Here is a 19,914-nt window from a genome sequence, read left to right on the forward strand (position 1 = left end):
GTCAACATATAATTAAGTATTAAGCTTATTATCTGCTATGACAGGGACCGTAATTGTTTTGATAATAGTCACTTGACCTCACTCCACAGGAAAGGGGCATCAAAAATATACTTTATCTAAGTGGGTACAGTCATGTTATGATTATGATACTGGACGAGCAACCCAGAGGTTGTAATCTCAAATCCCACCATGGCAAATTAAAAGTTTGAATTTGATAAATCTGGTAATTTCTAGGTTTGAAACAAAGACGATGAAAGCTGCCAGATTAACAGAAAAATCCAATTGGTTCACTAATGCCCTTCGCTAAAGAGAACCCTTTAGCTGATTTGACCTTCCGTACCACACCATGTGGCCTATGGACCAAGAAAAAAATAGGCATATTTTCCATATCATCCAAAGAAAAGAAGAATTCTGGCCTCCAGGTGGTGGTGGTGGGGGTGCGGGGGTATGGGGGGGGGTGGTGATTAGGTGGGTGCCTAAAAGTGATGGTGCTGGGCGATTTCAGGGTGCTAATCCCGACATCAACAATAATCACTGGAGCCAAGGGAAGGCGGAACAGGCATCTCGCTTTCCTCTCAATTGAGGCCAACTAAGACTGCTGAAAAGCTCATTAAGATCCTATCAAGGTGCGCTGTTTACATTTTTAATGAGGCAGACAGATAACATTCACCTTCAGAAACTGACCAGCTGAAGGCAGGTGGGTAAAGCATGGGCAACTAGTCATGGTTGCCCTAGGGCACCATCTTGCCCCATAAGTGGGTCAGTAGGGTGAAAGGGGCTGGGCACTTGGTAAGAGGGTGCACTTGATGCTGCACAGGTGACAGGGAGAATGGACATTCAGCATCCTGCCATTGCAGGGGCAGAAGAGCAGGGGTAAAGGTGTCCAAGGACAATTGGGTGGTCACCTGCAAAGAAGGAAGGCTGCAGCTGGCATTGGGGCATGACTGTCAGATTTTGGGCCCAGTGATGATGTGGAACAATATCTTCCACAGGAAGTGCAGAACTCCAGGCATCAGGAGGGCATGGAGAGGAAAGAAGGGCAGGAAGGCAACAGAGGCCAAAAACTCAACACAGGAACGACCTCTGAAGGTGGAGCTACCTGGAGATGATGGAGAACCAGGAAACTTCGACTCTGCAGGCGGATGGTCACAGAGATCACTGAAGAGCTTGTGCCTTGCAGCCAGTAGCAGTCAAAGTCACTGTGGCATTGCACTTCTTCGCTTCTGGCTCCTTCCAATGATCAGCTGCAGATCTTAGAGGCATATCAAAATAGCTGCATATCACTCTATCTTGCTGATGCCCTCTTTGCCAGAGTTGGACAGCACATTCATTTAACGACAGATACAGCTTCATAGGGACAGATGGCATTGAGTTTTGCTTGCATCGCTGGATTCCCCCAGGTGCAGGGCATCATTGATTGCACCCATGAGTCCATCAAGGCACCCAGTGACCGGCCAGTGAGATCCATCAACAGGAAGGGCTTTCGCTTCCTCAATGTCCAGCTGGTCTGAGACCACAACAAGAGTTTCCTCCATGTGTGCACTCATATTCCTGACAGCTGGCATGATTTCTTTATTCTCTGTCAGTCCAGGCTGCTTCATATCTTCACTCCACCCCACAAAGTGCATGGTTGGATCCTAGAGGACAAGCGATATCCCTTGATGAGATGGCTACTCACTCCTCTGTGGGAGCCCCTGACAGAAGCAATACAACAAAAGCCACCTGCTCAGTAGGACAACCATTGAGCAGGCCATCAGGCTCTGAAGATGCAATTCAGGTGCCTGGACTGGTTGGGGGAAGGCCTCAACAACCCACCTGCAAGGCTCTCCATAACATGGCCCTCCAGAGAGTTGTGGACCTTGAGGACAGTGGAGCCCAGGGGGAGGAGCAGAAGGTACGAGAGGAGGCAGAGACCGATGACTCTGAACAGACAGGTGCCCCTGCTGCACAATGAGGTAACCTCCTTCTGCTAACTTCTGGGAAGAGGGCTTCGCTCCTCTTTTACATGACCTCCAGCATGAAGACTGAGGAGCGACCTGATCGAGGTGTACAAGATTATGAGGGGCATGGACAGGATGGATAGGGAGCAACTGTTTCCCCTTAGTTGAAAGGTCAGTCACAAGGGGACATAAGTTCAAGGTGAGGTTTAGGGGTGATGTGAGGAAAAACTTTTTTACCCATAGGGTGGTGACGGTCTGGAATGCACTGCCTGGGAGGGTGGTGGAGGCGGGTTGCCTCACATCCTTTAAAAAGTACCTGGATGAGCACTTGGTATGTCATAACATTCAAGGCTATGGGCCACGTGCTGGTAAATGGGATTAGGTAGGTAGGTCAGGTGTTTCTCACGTGTCTGTGCAGAATCGATTTGCACTGTGTGATTCTGTGATTAGATTCAGGTTGGCATCGATGAAACAAGGGGCTGCTCTGCTCTGGCTGCCAAGCCTCCAGTTTTCCTGAGACATCTGGTGCTGTAGAAGGTTTTGGCACAAACCGCATATTGAACAACCAGCAGCTTCAGTGTTGGCTGCTCTGGCATATCTAAATGAGTCCCACAATTCATCTGACCTGCCTCCATTCCTACCCTCCCTGGCTCTAAGCAGATAGGAAATTAAGAGCTTCCCCACACGAAAATCTTAAATCAGTTTCGCACCGAAGGTGGGTTTCTGACCGAAAAATCCCGCACACCTATTCTCCTTCATTCTGTATGCAAATCAGAAATAACTATTCAGAAACTGTCCAAATATTGTTCAGAGAGGAGAAAAGTTGCAAAATTCTTTCAAATAATTTGATTAATTTGGGATACTAATTGTTTTCTAGTCTATCAGCTTTTCTAGTAATCGGATTCTAGTAATCTTTTCTCAAATTCATATTTTGATAAATTCTGTCAACTAAACCTGCCTTATGTAGAAATAGGTTAATTTCAAAATAAATTTGCCTAATTACTGGAGGCAAAACATGTCCAGGCACCTGCTGATTTTCCCATTGGCACCAAGTCTCTGTGGATTTTTGTTAATTCTGAGATTTGTCCTGGCAATTTACAAAAAAAATTTAAAACCAGACTAATGGTTCTGAAACTGGAAGGTTCCTTGATAACAATGAAATAAGTCAGCTGTTGCAAAATGGCTCTTCTCTGTGCTGCTGCCATTCTTTGAATATCTCGCTTTTTCTTGGTGACCAGAACTGGATACTCAGATTCAGTTTGACCAGAGCACTCTAAAACTTAATCACAATGTCCTCTACTGTGTTAGCCCTGGGTAAGAGAGGGTGAAAAATTCCTGCTCACGATTAAGCAAAGTGTACAAGTCAGGATAGAATTGAACACAAATATGCAGGCCAATGTTTGTATGCCTATCGCAAAGAGCAACCAAGAAATAGACTGCAGTGTAGAAGGAAAATGAATGACTAATTCTTTCTTTCCATTCCACTCCTGAATAGCAGCACAGTCAAACCTACTCAATGGCTTTTCTGCTGTACCTGACTGTATCTGAACAGAGCGTGGCAATGTAAATTACATGTAAATCAATATAGAACCACATTGAACACAGGCTTCCTCTGATTGTGGCATGTGCAAATCAGGAAAAAAACTGCCCTGAACAATATGCGATACTGGATCCTGAGAGGCCATTTATGCATAAGCAATGTTAAGAGGTAGGTTGATAATGTCAAGAAAAGTCTTTGGACGGAATTTTACAGCCCCTCTTGCTGGTGGGATTTTCCGGTCCCGCCGAGGGCAATGGACTTTAGAACAGCTCGCTGTGTTTTCCATACCCATCCCCAACGTGACAGGGCTGTAGAGTTCCACTCTTTAATTCTGACTTTTTGAAAGAAAATTGGTTTTGGTCCCTCAATATTTGTTGCTGAATTTCCGTTTAATCATTTATGTTTGATCAGTGTAATTTTAACTCTGGGTGATTGTGGAAAACAGACAGTATGATCAGCTGCCTTTTGTATACCTCTCCTGATTTTCAGGACGTTTAACAGGTGGTTGATCCAATACCGTCCATTTTACACTGTTCTCAAAAGCTGAAACCCTACTCCAGTGCTTTAGGTTGTGTTCAGTACTATACCTTTTGTAATATGGCTTATTTGGAGGCAGCCAAGTGAGACACATTCACAAGCCCCTTCACAACTGCTAACATAATGCAACATAATGTAATTCACCAGGGCCTCATCTAAACCAGGTACAACTATTTCCCTGCCATAGAGTAGCAATTCTCAATCTTCTTGTCTGTATATCTGTTCCATGTCACTAGAAAGAAAAGGAGAAGCTTCGTAATTTTCTATGCCCAAGTTTGTCTTCCCTGTTCTTCTACCTACTGCTTTTCTGGTGAATTCACTCCTAGGCAGGTTCCAGAAATATCCAGACTCCTGCATAGGTACATGCTGTTGTGCCATCCCACACACCAGCATGAACACACTCACTGGGGACAATGACACTTTTAAGGTGAAGGCCACAGGAAATGCAATGCTTCTGGCAGGTAGAAACGGATTAAAACACTGATCACTTCCAAGATAAAAACAAAAAAATCCCCGGGGGTTTTTCCATTTTCCTCTTTAAGGCTGATTCTACCTTTGAGGCTGAGAAAACACCCAGTTATCTGGTGACTTGCTTTGCTGTGTCCCGAAGTGCTCCTGGTGAGTTCACAATATGCAGTCCTTCTGCTGTGGTAGTAATGCCAATTGGATAAAGCCAACCTCCTAATGGCATTACTACTGCTGGGAGTGAAACAGGCCAATGAGGTATTGGAATTAAGTTCTGTTTTATGTGCAACATGTGTGGCGATTGGATAGCCAACTATTGAGCATCATTAGAAACAAATCATCTGACTATGGAGAATGAGGAATGCTGCATATATCTTTGGTCGGAATTTTCCAGCGTGGATTCCCCCACGGCGGGGCCGGTGAGCTATTGAAATCTCTGTTCACATCGCTGGGACCGGAAGATCCCACCGGTGTGAGGGGCTGGAAAATTCCGGCCAAAGTGTCTGTGAATTATTAAGCATAAGGCTGAGCCTTAAGTATGAAATGGAGTTGGATAAAACTGAGGTTCAAATCATGGGTTTGGAAGTAGTACTAGCAATCTGATACAAGATTAGATCCGAATAATGTAAACACTCGTCACTTTCTGATATCTGTCAATTAATGCACCACATCACCTCCTATTCGTTTGCAAATTCAATATACGAACACATATAGAGCTAAATGCCTATTCACAAATATATTGACGTACTGACTTTGTCTAATGTTGCACACACTCCCTTGTCCTATCATGTTTTTGTACTGCATTGCTTTGTTTGTCTCATGGCATGGATGCAGGTGGCAACCGTTGCCACTAGCCTCAGTGCGCCAATGATGGAAGAGGTGGATATTATGTCCTTTGGCTGGGGCATCCATCAAGTGTACTGAAAGGTGCTAAGCTTCATGGGCATTGATATGACGGCACCCATCCTGGTGAGTGATGAGTATCTATCATACGCCTGACTTGAGCCTTGTAGAGGAGGAAGAGGCTTTCAGGGTTAAGAGGTGATCCACTGGAGCAGAGTATCTAATTTTTGCCGTGCTGTTGCAGCAACACTGACGATGCCATCTTTTTAAAGATAATCACAAAACGAATTAAAAGAGCAGGTTAGAAAAAAAATACATGGAGGCTGGTTAGAATTTAGAATTCTTTGCCACATACTATTGTGGTAGCAGAACCCATGGCGGAATTTAATCCCCCCCCCCACCACCCACCCCGGGTACGAGCTGTAAGGTGTCGGGGCGAGGGTGGAACTGTATAATCCGTCAGTAAGTTGCACGGTGGAGGGCCCATCATCATCCCAACTCCCACAATTAAGTCCAGAGTAGGAGGGGTTGAGAAAGGCCTTCCTGCCCGGAGGTCAATTGAGAACCTTAAGTTGGTCAATTAAGCATCTCATCACGCCGCCACTGGTATTCAACCAGCGGCAGGCAGGGGCAACAGTATGTGGGCAAGCCACCAGATAGGAATGCCTGTGGTCTGCTGAGGAGTCCCTCCTTCTCAGACATCCTGTGCCCAATGGAGGGACCCACCGACAGCAAGGAAGTCAGGAGAAAACAATCCCCCTGCCCCCTACCCACCCTCATCAGGGCCTTTCTTACAGGCCCCAGTGATCCTGTCCCACTTCCCTGCACTCCAAGGCCCCAGTGATGATCCTCATCCTTACGCTGACAGCCAGCAGTAGCCAATACTCTTCATGAGAAAGTCCGGCAGGAATTTTTTAAAAATTCTTTCACGGGATGTGGGTATCGATGGCTAGGCCAGCATTTATTATCCCTTATTGCCCTTGAGAAGGTGACGGTAAGCCTCCTTCTTGAACCACTGCAATCCATGTGGTGCAGGTACACCCACTGTGCTCTTAGAAAGGGAGTTCCAGGATTTTGAACCAGTGACATTGAAGGAACAGTGATATAATTCCAAGCCAGGATGGTGTGTGGTTTGGAGGGGAACTTGCAGGTGGTGGTGTTCCCATGCATCTACTGCTCTTGTCCTTCTTGGTGGTAGAGGTCACGTGTTTGGAATGTGCTGTCGGAGGAGCCTTGATGAGTTGCTGCAGTGCATATTGTAGATGGGACACCCTGCTGCCACTGTGCATCAGTGATCGAGGAAGTTAGTATTTATTGTGGTGGATGGGGTGTCAATCAAGCAGGCTGCTTTGTCCAGAATAGTGTCCAGCTTCTTGAGTATTGTTGGAGGTGCATGCATTCGGGCAGATGGAAAGTATTCCATTACATTCCTGACTTGTGCTTTGTAGATGGTGGACAGGCTTCGGGGAGTCAGGAGGTGAGTTACTTGCTGCAGAATTCCCAGCCTCTGACCTGCTCTTGTAGCCACAGTATTTATATGGCTAGTCCAGTTCAGTTTCTGCTCCATGGTAATCCCCAGTATAAATGAGTGATGGTAATGCCATCCAATGTCAAGGGGAGATGGTTTGGATTCTCGCTTGTTGGAGATGGTCATTGCCTGGCACTTGTGTGGTGCAAATGTTACTTGCCACTTGTCAGCCCAAGCCTGGATATTGTCCAGGTCTTGCTGCATATATCCACTGACAGCTGCACTCTCTGAGGAGTTGCAAATGGTGCTGAACATTGTGCAATCATCAGCGAACATTCCCACTTCTGACCTTACGAGGGACAGAAGGTCATTGATGAAGTAGCAGAAGATGGTTGGGCCGAGGACACTACCCTGAGGAACTCCTGCAGTGATGTCATGGAATTGAGATGGCTGACCTCCAACAGCCACAACCATCTTCCTTTGTGCTAGGTATGACTCCAACCAGCGGAGAGTTTCCCTCCTGATTCCCATTGATTCCACTTTTGCTCGGGCTCCTTGATGCCACACTCGGTCAAATGCTGCCTTGATGTCAAGGGCAGTCACTCTCACCTCGCTCCGGATGGCTCCTGATGGAGCTGGGAACCCCATCAGCAGCCATAGGGCTGCCTAATTGGGATGTAATCCCAATGGAGCTCGCTGAAATGGCCATGGGGTTGCCACTGGCACTCTAGCTGCTGGACCGTCATTAAATTCTACCCTCTAAGTTCTTTTAACAGGGAATTACTTGTGTGAAAAAAAGAAATATTACTGGAGAACGATCAAGAGAGTAGGATTAAACCAGGTTGCCCATATCAAGAAGTGAAACAGAATATCCTGTTCCTATGATTTAGCATTCAACGATTGATGAATCCAATCATATAAGGATATATGCATCTGTGTGTGTGCAAGGCACCAAAAGCAAACAGATAAAGAATACTCGAGCAACTTTTTTCTGCCCATTTTTTTAAAAAAAAGAAAAAATACAACTTGCCGTGTCTTTCCAAAATGATTAAATCCTAGCAAAATATCGTGGGTGGCTTATTAAGACGGGGGAAGTGAGGCAAGAGCATTGTAGCCGAAGAGGTGGGGCATATGAGTGATGAGTAATAAGGTATGTGTATCTAAATTATGCATGTAGCATAAGCAGTTGGGATACATTGCAGCTAGTCCGACGGAACTTAGACTCTCGACAAATCTAGCGATAACTGTAAATAAGCAGCGAACTATTAAGGAATGGTAAGTAGGAGCCATTAAGAAAATATTGTTTAACTTTTAAAGGATACGTGGTGCCTGAAGTAGTTTGGATTATCGTTTTCTGAAGCGTGAATGTAGTGCAGTCACAAGTATTAATTGGTTTGTGCCTGGGCACATCCAACTGGAAGTTCTGGATTCCAGAGAGTTGGTTTACTGCCGTTAAATTTAACAGTTGAAAAGATTGCAGTCGCTCTGCTGACAGTGAAGCGAGTTTATCCAGTAAGGTTTCAGGTTTGATTCCCAGTCTCTTGTGGAGTTAGGTTTCAGCGGGAGTGGTTGTTGGGCAGTACAATTGGCCTCAGCGGTCCTGGTTTGGGCGGGAACATCGGCGACAACTCCCACTCGAATGTTTTTCCGAGATTCATGCAGGGATTGTTAATCTGCGCACATCGAGCGAGCTGTTGCCTGCTGTGGTCAAATCGTCTTCTGATACTCCAGGGCAAAGATCGCAAGTGATGCATAACCATGAGCGAGAGTTGTGGGGAACGCCTGGTGCCTGTAGAATATAGGGATATCGGAACAGGACTAGTATATTCAGCTCATGGTGCTCAATCTTCCATTCATCATGGCTGAACTGTACCTTAAACCCATATCCCTTAATAGCTTTAGAAAATAAAAAAAATATCAGCTTCAATTTTGAAGGTTTTAATTGACCTAGTATTCGTAGCCTTCTCCTGGATGAGACAGTTTCAGCTTTCTCGTGCTCTTTGTGTGAAGGAGTGCTTCCTGGTTTCACTTGTCTGTCCTGGCACTAACATTAAGATTTAAGCAACCTTGTTCTGAATACCCCCACGAGAGGAAATCTTTTTTTTTTCCATCCTATCTAATTCTTTTGTCCTTGTAAACATCTGGATTAGATCATCCCTCGGAATCTTCCATATACAAAGAAATACAAGCAATTTACCTGGTTTTATAATTTAACTAAGATAAAAGTAAAAAACTGCGGATGCTGGAAATGCAAAACAAAAACAAAAATACCTGGAAAAACTCAGCAGGTCTGGCAGCATCTGCGGATAGGAGCACAGTTAACGTTTCGAGTCCGAATGACCCTTCAACAGAACTAAGTAAAAATAAAAATAAAAAAACAGCATCTATCCTGTCTTCTCTCTTCTATTTTTACTTAGTTCTGTTGAAGGGTCATTCGGACTCGAAACGTTAACTGTGCTCCTATCCGCAGATGCTGCCAGACCTGCTGAGTTTTTCCAGGTATTTTTGTTTTTGTTTATAATTTAACTCTTTAACCCCCTGTACTATTCTGGTGAATTTACACTGCCTCCTCTCCAAGACCAATATGTTCTTTCTGTACTGCGGTGCCTGGAACCTAGCTCAGTATTCTAGGCGTGTCTGACCAAAGCTGTAACAACTGAAGTATCACTGCATCTTTGTTGTATTCCAGATGCCTTGAGATAAATGCCAACATTTGTAACAGGCATCATTTTGACTAATGTCATCAAGTATTTTAATTCTAACATGTTTTGTAGAATAGTCTATGAACATTTATCCTGGAACATTTATTTAACCAATTCAGTATTGTTGTGCACTCCATATTTTGAATGGCCTATTGACACTGCAAAACCAATTTTTCAAACTCCTTTTCACCCAAGTGGCATTCCATGCCTGAATCAATTCTTGCATACAAAATTAATGCACCATACTTGAATGTGGCCCCAAGTTCCTGTCACAGACCATAAGGCATAGGAGCAGAAGTAGGCCATTTGGCCCATCGAGTCTGTTCCACCATTCAATGAGATCATGGCTGATCTGATAATTCTCAACTCCACTTTCGCCTTTTCCCTATAACCCTTGATTCCCTTACTGATTAAAAATCTGTCTATCTCAGCCTTGAATATACTTAACGACCTAGCCTCTACAGCCCTCTGCAGTAAAGAATTCCACAGATTGACTACCCTCTGAGAGAAGAAATTCTTCCTTAAATGGGCGACCTCTTACTCTGAGATTATGCCCTCTGGTCCTAGACTCTCCCACAAGGGGAAACAACCTCTCAGCATCTATCCCGTCAAGCCCCCTAAGAATCTTATATGTTTCAATAAGGTTACCTCTCACTCTCCCAAACTCCAATGAGTACAGGCCCAACCTACTCAACCTCTCCTCATAAAAAAAATCCTTCTATACCTGGGATCAACCTAGTGAACCTTCTCTGGACTGCCTCCAATGCCAGTATATCTTTCCTTAGATATGGGGACCAAAATTGTTCACAGTATTCTAGTGTGGCCTAAGTAGTGCCTTGCATAATTTTAGCAAAACTTTCCTATTTTTATACTCCATTCCCTTTGAAATAAAGGCCAACATTCTATTTGCCTTGTCTATTACCTGTTGAACTTGTATGTTAGCTTTTTGGGATTCATGCACAAGGACTCCAGAAGAAACTATAGCCAACAAAGTGAGATGGGTTGTCCTGTTTCAAGCTGGTCCCCAATTAATGTGTGAAGCAAGTAGCCAACTTGACTCCATTGCTGCATAAAATGCTTGTAAATAGTAAGCAGGTAGCAAGAGGCAGGGCAGGACCTATTAGGGTCAAATAAGGTTATATATGCTTAGAGGCACAGGGCAAGGCTAGAATTCTTAATGAGTGCTTGTATCAGTGTTTAATAAGGAATGGGATGCTGACAAAATATTGGTAGAAGCGTAGATGATGGAGGTAATGCTGGTGTGAAAATTGATAGCAGCTTGTATTTTAAAGGTTGGCTACATTTAGTCACCTGGTCTGGATGGCTCGCACCCCAGTTGCCAAGGGAAGTGGGGCTGGCGACAGCAGAAGTGCTTGACATAATCTTCCAATCTTTCCTAGCTACAGGGGAGGTTCCAGAAAATTGGAATGTGGCACCCTTGTCCAAGAAAGGGTGCAAGGACATTCTTAGTAACCACAGGCTGGTCAGTTTAACATCAGTGGCTGTAAAGTTTTAGAAACAATAATTGGGGGTACAATGCAAAGACACTTGTAGAGGTTTGAGTTAATTGACGGAAGCTGGTACAGATTTGTAAAAGGCAAATTATGTTTGACTAATCTAATTGAATTTTTAGATAAATTAACAGAAAAGGTTGAGGAGGGAATGTGGTGGATACTGTCTATATGGATTTTAAGAAAGCGTTTGACAAAATGTTACATTAAAAAATTGACGCTCATGGAATAGGAGAGTCAGTATTGCCATCAATAGAAGGGAAGTGTGTCATGTGGCCCAGCTTCAGTTTCACTTTGGGCTGTGAACAGAAAATGGCATGCAGCTCTGCTGCTGATGTCTTCAAGCTTTCTATACATGTATATATTTTCTCATGTGCCTAGTTTAAGTAAATGAACCCACAACATGTTTACACATTTCTCTTATGAGTGATTTGTGCTTTTATATCATTACAAAAACACAACGTGGTGTTCAGCGGTGGCCAAATAGCGTGGCAGCAAGATTAAATACGGGTGCAACATGGTGAACAGCCTTAGATCATGCTACATGGCATGAGGCAACCCTTGACATTTTGGTTAGACTGCAATGAAGCTGCAGCATTGGAAAGTGTTCAAATGCAGCATAGTGACTGCGCAGAAAAGCTTTCAAGACATAGTGCTCAAGTAAAGAACTAGCAAGCAGACGGATCCCTCATGGTGAGATTGCAGCACATAGCCTGTCAGTTCAGTGACTGTGACAGCATGTTGAGAGTACCAGCACCAGGTTAGCTCAGTTGGGAAAGGGGAGTGACCAGGATGTGGGCTGGATCAATAGCCAGTGAGGGAGAGTCAAACAAGGAAAAAGAAAACAAAACCACCATAAAAATCGAGCCAGAGAAGGTTGCGATTATAACCGGTAGAACTTCGAAAAAGTACGCTAGAGCGACTACAGCAACACTCATCTCAAGTACTAAGGAAGATGGAAGGTCAAAGGGATATTGTCAATATGTCCATAAAATTCCCCAGTCCGAATTGTGAGCAGTTGACCTAGCTGACCCAGTATCCAAATGCAAAACAGTGTACAGAGGTATGGGGTGGAATTTTACGGCCCCATCGCAGTAGGGGAGGGGCTGTAAAATGTGGGGGCCGTTCAAAAGTCCATTGACTTCGGCATAAAATTCCGCCCATGGTTTCTTGATTCAGATGTGTCTGAACCAGACAAGCAAGCCATAAAAAAATCTCCTAGCAATTGGGAATGAAGATCTACAGAGGCTGAACACATCAGGATTAACAGAAGAAGAGCTAAAGGATCCCAAAATGATATGGACTACATTAGAAGATCAGTTCAGAATCAGTTAAACAGCTGTATTCATTAACTGGACTTTGTATCATTTCAACAACAGCCTAGAGAATCCATAGACCACTTTGTCAGCAGATGCAGAGAAAAGGGTATGTACTGTGATTTTTCAAACACAGAGCTAGCAGGCAGAATTATTGAGTTGGAGATTACATCTACTCCCATGGAAGCATTCCAGAAAGAGAAATTGTGGAAAACCATCACTGAATGATGGCCTGATCCAATTCAGCATGTCCATGAACATGTGACACCATTTTGGCCTTACCGGGACAAGCTAAGCATCTCCCAGGGAGCCATTTTTAAAGGTAGGCTGGTCATCAGAATCTTTGTTACCTGATATTCTTCAACAACTTCATCACTCACAGGTATGCATAGATTGGAGGAGAAGACTCACAAGAGAGGCAGTCTGTTGGCAAAGTATGAACAATGACATTGAAGTTGTTGTCAAGAAGTGTGAGGCATATCAAGAGCATTTGCCAAGTCAGCACTAAAAACCACTGATTCGACATGAAGCTCCTACCTATCCTTGGTCCAAAATCGCACCTGACCTCTATTTTGTCCATGGCACTGACTTCATCTTCATCGTCGACCGCTTTACCAAGTACCCCATTATTCGCCAGTTGCACAATACATCGAGCACAACAGTCATGCATACTCTAAGTGCTATTTTTAATTTATATGGTGTGCATAGAGAGATTATTATGGATAATGGTCTGCAATTTATTGGTAAGCCATTTCAGAATCTGTGTGAGAAGTTGAATATTGATCACACTGCTTCTTCTCTGCATTACCCTAGATTTAACGGCCTAGCTGAACAAATGATTTGCATGGTGAAATCTTTAATTCTCAAATGTAGACAGACCAAGCAAGATCTACATATTGCAACGTACACCTGAGAGTGACACCTTTAAGTACAACTATTCCATCACTGGCAGAGCTCATTTTTGGCAGACCAGTGTGTACCAATTTATCCACTCTTACTCATTCCAGTCTCTCAGAAACAAGGGAGAGCTTTGAAAACTGCAAGCGAAGATGACCAATATGCACAATAAAAATGTGGGTACAGAATTGCCAAGTTTAAAATTGGGACAACAAGTCCACATCCAGGATCCCACAGAAAGCATGTGGCAACTAGCTGAGGTGACAAGGACTTGTTCAGAACCGAAGCCCTATGAAGTCATTACACACAAAGGCGCAATGGTGAGATATAACCAAGGACAAATCAAATCCATTCCATCTCCTCAACCATTGTGCAGTCCTATTGCATCGAGGACAAGATCCCAAATGCTACCAGGAACAACATTCAAGAATGACAACCCCACAGATCACTGTGAGAAATTTAAAAAATCTTCAGACAAGGATACCATTACAAGATCCAGGTGTACCAGTAGATTACCTCCACGCCAAAGAGACTCATAGATTCACCAGTCCTATACACTTATGTAATGGTAACTAAACATGAACATGTATTGTAAATAGTTATACCTCTTTGGAAGGGGGGAAAGTATCTTTAAAAAGAAAAGAGGATGTTATAATATGCCTTTAAGAGGATAGAAGCATGCCGTCACTTTAAGGGAAGTGCGTCATGTAATCCAGCCTCATTTTCACTTGGGCCTTGGAGCAGAACACATGGCATATAGCTCTGCTGCTGATGTCTTCAAGCTTTTGATCCACCTATATATGTTCTCATGTGCCTAATTTAAATGAATGAACCCACAATGTGTTTACACAAACCCTTATGAGTGATTGGTGCCTTTATATCATTATAAAAACACGACAAGTGTCAAGTTGAATTTAAAAAATTGCTTAAGGGCAGTGATATGTCTTCTGGTTCCCAGATTTCAAAATATTCAAATTTTTAAACTCAAAAAGCTGGAGCTTCAACAAGTGTATTTTTTACAGCTTTCCATGTGGCTGGTGGACTGATACATTGGTGTTAGGCACATGCCTGCAGTGCAGCAGTAGATGTGGCACCCTGGATGTACATTCTGATAACAATTAGTTCCAAGTAATTCACAAATAACATAACAATATAACATCTTTTTTCACAAAAATGCTTCTATATATTAACATAACTGTTCCAATAATTAACTTTTAAAACATTTTATGCCTAAACTAAAGAAGATTAACGATCGACATTTATAAATAAACTGGATGCCTTTAGAGTCTTCCACAGCTTGTCTTTGTTTCTCAAAAAACATTATTCACAGTAGTGCTTAGGTGGTAAAATATTTTGCCTCTTATGAGCTAAAGCAGCATTTTTTTTTTGTGAAAATATACTTTATTCATAAAATATCTTCAATCACATTCAAAACCATTTCAAAAACAACATTACAAGGGTACAATCCAGGTTAAACTTTTACAAAATGTATCACCAGGTGCATCAGTACAAACAATATTACAATCATTTACAGCCTTTCATTTTGATCTGTACAGCCCGAGGGGCTCTAAACAGTTCCCAGTCTCTCGGTGTGCTGTGGTAGAAAGGTCTTAGACAGCGACCCTTCCCCATTGCGCCTTTGCGGCAGCTGCCCCAAGCTTTAGTGCGTCCCTCAGCACGTAGTCCTGGACTTTGGATTGTGCCAGTCCGCAACAATCGGTCGGGGACAACTCTTTGTGCTGGAAGACCAACAAGTTTCGGGCAGACCAAAGCGCGTCTTTCACCGAGTTGATGATCCTCCAGCTGCAGTTGATGTTTGTCTCGGTGTGTGTCCCTGGGAACAGCCCGTAGAGCACAGAGTCCTGTGTCACAGAACTGCTCGGGATGAACCTCGACAGCAACCACTGCATCTCTCTCCAGACTTTCTTTGCAAAGGCACAATCCACACGGAGGTGGACAACGGTCTCTTCCCCACCACAGCCACCTCGAGGGCAATGTGCAGAGGGGGTGAGCTTCCTGGCGTGTAGGAAGGATCTGACGGGGAGGGCCTTTCTCACCACCAGCCAAGCTACGTCTTGGTGCTTGTTGGAAAGTTCTGGCGATGAGGCATTCTGCCAAATGACTTTGACAGTCTGCTCGGGGAACCATCCCACAGGGTCCACCCTCTCCTTATCCCTCAGGGCCTCTAGGACGTTACGTGCTGACCACTGCCTGATGGACTTGTGGTCAAAGGTGTTTTTCTGCATAAATTTTTCCACCAGGGACAGGTGGTACGGCACGGTCCAACTACTTGGAGCGTTCCGCGGCAGCGTGGCCAGACCCATCCTTCGCAACACCGGGGACAGGTAGAACCTCAGCACGTAGTGACACTTGGTGTTTGCGTACTGAGGGTCTACGCACCGCTTGATGCAGCCGCACACAAAGGTGGCCATCAGTATGAAGGCGACGTTGGGCACGTTTTTTCCCCCTTTATCTAGAGGCTTGTACATCGCGTCCCTGCGGACACGATCCATTTTCGACCTCCAGATAAAGCGGAAGATGGCTCGAGTGATCGCCGTCGCGTAGGAGTCTGGAATGGGCCAGACCTGCGCCACGTACAGCAACAGCGAGAGTACCTCACACCTGATGACCAGGTTCTTACCCGCAATGGAGAGGGAGCGTCGCTCCCACATGCCCAGTTTCCTCTTCACCATAGCCACTCGCTCCTTCCAGTTTCTAACGCATGCCCCGGTCCCTCCGAACCATATCCCCAGCACCTTCAGGCCGTCAGCCCTGACAGTGAAGGGGACAAAGGATCGGTCAGCCCAGTTCCCAAAGAACATGGCCTCGCTCTTCCCACGATTTACCTTGGCTCCCGAGGCCAGTTCGAACTGGTCGCAGATGTGCATCAGTCTGCGCACCGACAGCGGATCCGAGCAGAAGACGGCGACGTCGTCCATGTACAGGGAGGCTTTTACCTGAGTGCCTCCACTGCCTGGGATCGTCACTCCTCTTATGCCCGGATCCTTCCTGATGGACTCGGCAAAGGGTTCTATGCAACACACGAAAAGGACAGGCGAGAGAGGACAGCCCTGCCTGACTCCAGATTTAATCGGAAAGCTATCTGTTTCCCACCCATTGATTGAGACTGCGCTACTGATGTTAGTGTAGAGCAGTTGGATCCACTTTCGAATTCCCTCCCCAAAGCCCATTTTGGAGAGCACATCCCCCATGTAGGTGTGCGATATTCTGTCAAAGGCCTTCTCCTGATCCAAGCTGATGAGGCAGGTATCCACACCCCTGTCCTGTACATAGGCAATCGTATCCCTGAGCAGCGCCAGGCTGTCAGAGATCTTCCTGCCTGGCACAGAGCAGGTCTGGTCAGGGTGAATCACCAATTCCAGAGCGGATTTGACCCGGTTGGCGATGACCTTGGACAGAATCTTATAGTCCACATTCAACAGTGAAATGGGTCGCCAATTTCTAATTTCCTCCCTTTCCCCCTTGTGCTTGTAGATGAGGGTGATGATGCCTTTCCTCATGGATTCTGACATACTACCGGCCAGGAGCATACTCTCGTACACTCCTAGCAGGTCTGGGCCGATCAAGTCCCACAGAGCCGAATACAACTCCGCCGGCAAGCCGTCGCTTCCGGGGGTTTTACTCTTCTCGAAGGACTCGAGGGCCTTAGTCAGTTCATCAGGAGTTAGCGGTTTGTCCAGGCTCTCCCGCGTACTGTGGTCTAAGACCTCCGTGATAGAGGACAGGAAGGACTGGGAGGCCGTGCTGTCCGTGGGCTTCACGTCATACAATCCGGCATAAAAGGATTTGCTGATCCTCAGAATGTCGGACCGTGATGACTTTACTGAGCCGTCTTCTTCCTTCAGGCTGCTGATCACAGAGCGCTCTCTGTGTACCTTTTGGAAGAAGAAACGTGAGCACGTCTCATCCTGCTCCACGGAGCGGACTCTGGAACGGAAGATGATCTTGGAGGCCTCCGAGGCAAAGTGCGAGGCTTGCTGGCCCTTCACCTCTTGGAGCTCCTCCTTGACATCGACCCCCATCGACTGCAGCCGGAGCAGATTCTGCATGTTTTTCTGGAGTCGAGACATTTCCCTCTGTTCCTTTCTAGCTTTCTGGGTGCCTTTGCGGATGAAAAACCTCTTGATGCTTCCCTTGATCGCTTCCCACCAGTGTGTCAGGGACTCAAAGAGGGGTTTCACGGTTCTCCAACCTTTGTAATCCCTCTTGAGCTCCTCAATGTTCTCTGGGGTCAGCAGTTGCACATTTAGCTTCCATGCCCCCCTGCCCACCCTCAGGTCCTTCTCCAAGTGGCAGTCCGCCAGTAGGAGGCAGTGGTCAGAGAAGAACACCGGCTTGACCTCGGTGGATCTGACTGTGAATGCACGGGACACAAACAGGAAGTCTATCCTGGAACGAATGGACCCGTCTGGCCGCGACCAGGTGTATCTACGCTGCGCTCCGTCTGCAGGGTTGCTGAAGACGTCGTGCAGCTTGGCATCCTTAACTGTTTCCATCAGGGATCTGGACGTAGCGTCCAATCTGCTGCCGGCCCTGCCGGATCGTCCAGCCGCATCGATGATGCAGTTGAAGTCCCCGCCCAGAATGACCGGCCTGGAGGTCGCCAGCAGCAGTGGGAGCTGCTGAAAAACCTCCAGCCGCTCAGCCCCTTGTGCCGGGCCATACACGTTAATTAACCGGAGTGGAGCGTTCTTGTACATTACGTCTGCTACGAGGAGTCGCCCGCCCACCACCTCCTTGACCTCGGAGACGGTGAAGTTGCCTCCCCGCAGCAGAATACCCAGGCCGGAGGAACAAGAGTCGTTTCCGCCCGACCAGATCGATGGCCCGTGGGACCACCATCGTGACCATTGCCTGTAGGAGCTGAGGTGCGGTATCGCACACTCCTGCAGAAACAACAGGTCAGCTTTGACCTTGGCTAGGTAGTCCAAGGTCGCAACACATCGCGTAGTAGATTTAATGCTACGCACATTTATGGATATAATCTTTAAACCCATTTTAAAGCATTTATTCTCCTACCAAACCCACTGTCTCTGAGAGTCCCAGACCTTTAGTCTGCTCCTTCATACCCGTAGTGAGCTCAAATTCCTTCACTTTGGATGGGCTGAGGTAGATCTCCTTGGCCGTGTTCTGCTCCGGTGGCATCTGGAGGTTCACGTAGAGAGTGGGTTTTGAGATGACCTTTGCTGGAGAAGCTTCTCCAAAACTCACCCCCTCTGGGGTGTTGCTGTTCCCGGCTTCCTGGAGCTGGGGTGCGATGATTGCCTCACTGCTCCCAGATTCCAGGGGCTGTGGTGCACTGGCCTCCTCAGGTTGCAGGCAAAGTTGGGGTGCGCTGGTCTCCTTGTTGTCTCCAATTTTCTGGAGCTCGGGTGTCTCGTCCTCCAGCGCCCTGGAGCTTTGCCGCCTCTTCTGTCGGTGCCGCTCTGGCACTTCATCATCCGAAGAGCTGCTGCCCTTGTCATCCGTGTCGGATGGGAGACGCCTCTTGCCGCTTCTCTGGGAAACGCCTTTGCTTCTTCTTCGCTCCCTCTTACTTTTCTTGTTCTTCACCGTCCGCCACTCCCCCTGCTGCTTTTCCACTGCTGCCTCCTCCTCCATTGATTCGCTGTCCTGAGGACTGGGAGGTTCAGGGGGTAGTGCTGTTGATTGGCTCTCTGTTGCCTCAATCTCTTTCTCCACCTTGTCTCTCTCTGTGTCCTCCTTTGTCCCGTTGAGCTCCCTGGGGGCCTTGGTGGTTGGAGTGACACGAAACATTTCTTCTGCTTCCCCCGGTCGGCTTTGGCTGCCTGTGCGTAAGTACGGCAGCGTTTGGGGCAGGTCCTGTAGAGGTGACTTGCCTCGCCACACAGGTTGCAGCACTTGGCCTGTTTGCAGTCTTTTGTCTGGTGCCCTTCCTGTTTGCAGATCTTGCAGAGGGAGGCGCTGCAGTTGGCCGCCACATGACCAGCCTTGCCGCATGAGCGACAATGCTTGGGTTGCCCAGCGTAGACCAGGTAGCCCCGGTTTCCCCCGATAGCGAAACTGGAGGGAGGGTGGAAAATGGCTCCCTTACCATCGGTCTTTAGCGTGACCTTAAACAGGCGTTTGCCTGTCCAGATCCCCAAGTCGTCTCGAATCTCGGTGCCGCTCCCCACCTTATCGAAGTACCTGGTGAGGAAGGTGACCACGTCGGCGACAGGGACGAAGGGGTTGTACACATGCACCATCACCTCACGTTCCCGTTGCAACGGCAGAGAAAAGTGCGGCTCCGCCGTCAGGATCTTCATCTCCGGCAGGTCTCTCTTCTCCTCGAACACCCTCAGGAGCCGGACGCAGTCTGCCACCCGCTTGAACGTCACGTCAAAATAACCGCCTTTGCGGGAGTCATGCAGGGTGAAGATCTCCGTAGCTTGGAAGCCGCACGCCTTCAACAGGATCCTCCTGGTGAAGAAGCCCCGATCCATAGGTGATCCTCCTTCGCTGTGGTTCACCGTGACTCGGACGGTGATAGGTAACCCACGGTATGGATTTGGATTGCGATTGGTTATCGCCCTTCTATCCCGACCTTGCCTTGGCAGGACCATGGTGTCGCCCCTGCAACACTTGATCTTAGCCAAAAGGCCGAGCTAAAGCAGCATACTGCAGTCAGTCTTTGGCCTAGCACTACACTTCCTTGAGTTCTGCAACACAAT

At 46.5% G+C, this 19,914-nt stretch overlaps 1 protein-coding gene across 3 annotated transcripts in view; it reads left to right on the forward strand.

The window, feature by feature from the left end:
* Positions 1-19,914, forward strand: part of crybg1a (crystallin beta-gamma domain containing 1a) — a 320,531-nt gene that overhangs the window by 147,358 nt on the left and 153,259 nt on the right. Inside the window, exon 1 of one of the 3 annotated variants that reach the window (XM_078542511.1) lies at positions 7,950-8,068. The exons of the other annotated variants lie outside the window; for them this stretch is intronic. Within the exon in view, the coding sequence (XP_078398637.1) occupies positions 8,066-8,068 (3 nt within the window). The 5' untranslated portion in view covers positions 7,950-8,065. Of the gene's footprint in view, positions 1-7,949; positions 8,069-19,914 lie in introns of those variants that run through there. 3 annotated transcript variants of the gene reach the window in all.

The sequence above is a fragment of the Cetorhinus maximus genome, chromosome 5 (genome assembly GCF_964194155.1).
Source record: "Cetorhinus maximus chromosome 5, sCetMax3.hap1.1, whole genome shotgun sequence".
In the NCBI taxonomy this organism is placed as follows: domain Eukaryota; kingdom Metazoa; phylum Chordata; class Chondrichthyes; order Lamniformes; family Cetorhinidae; genus Cetorhinus; species Cetorhinus maximus.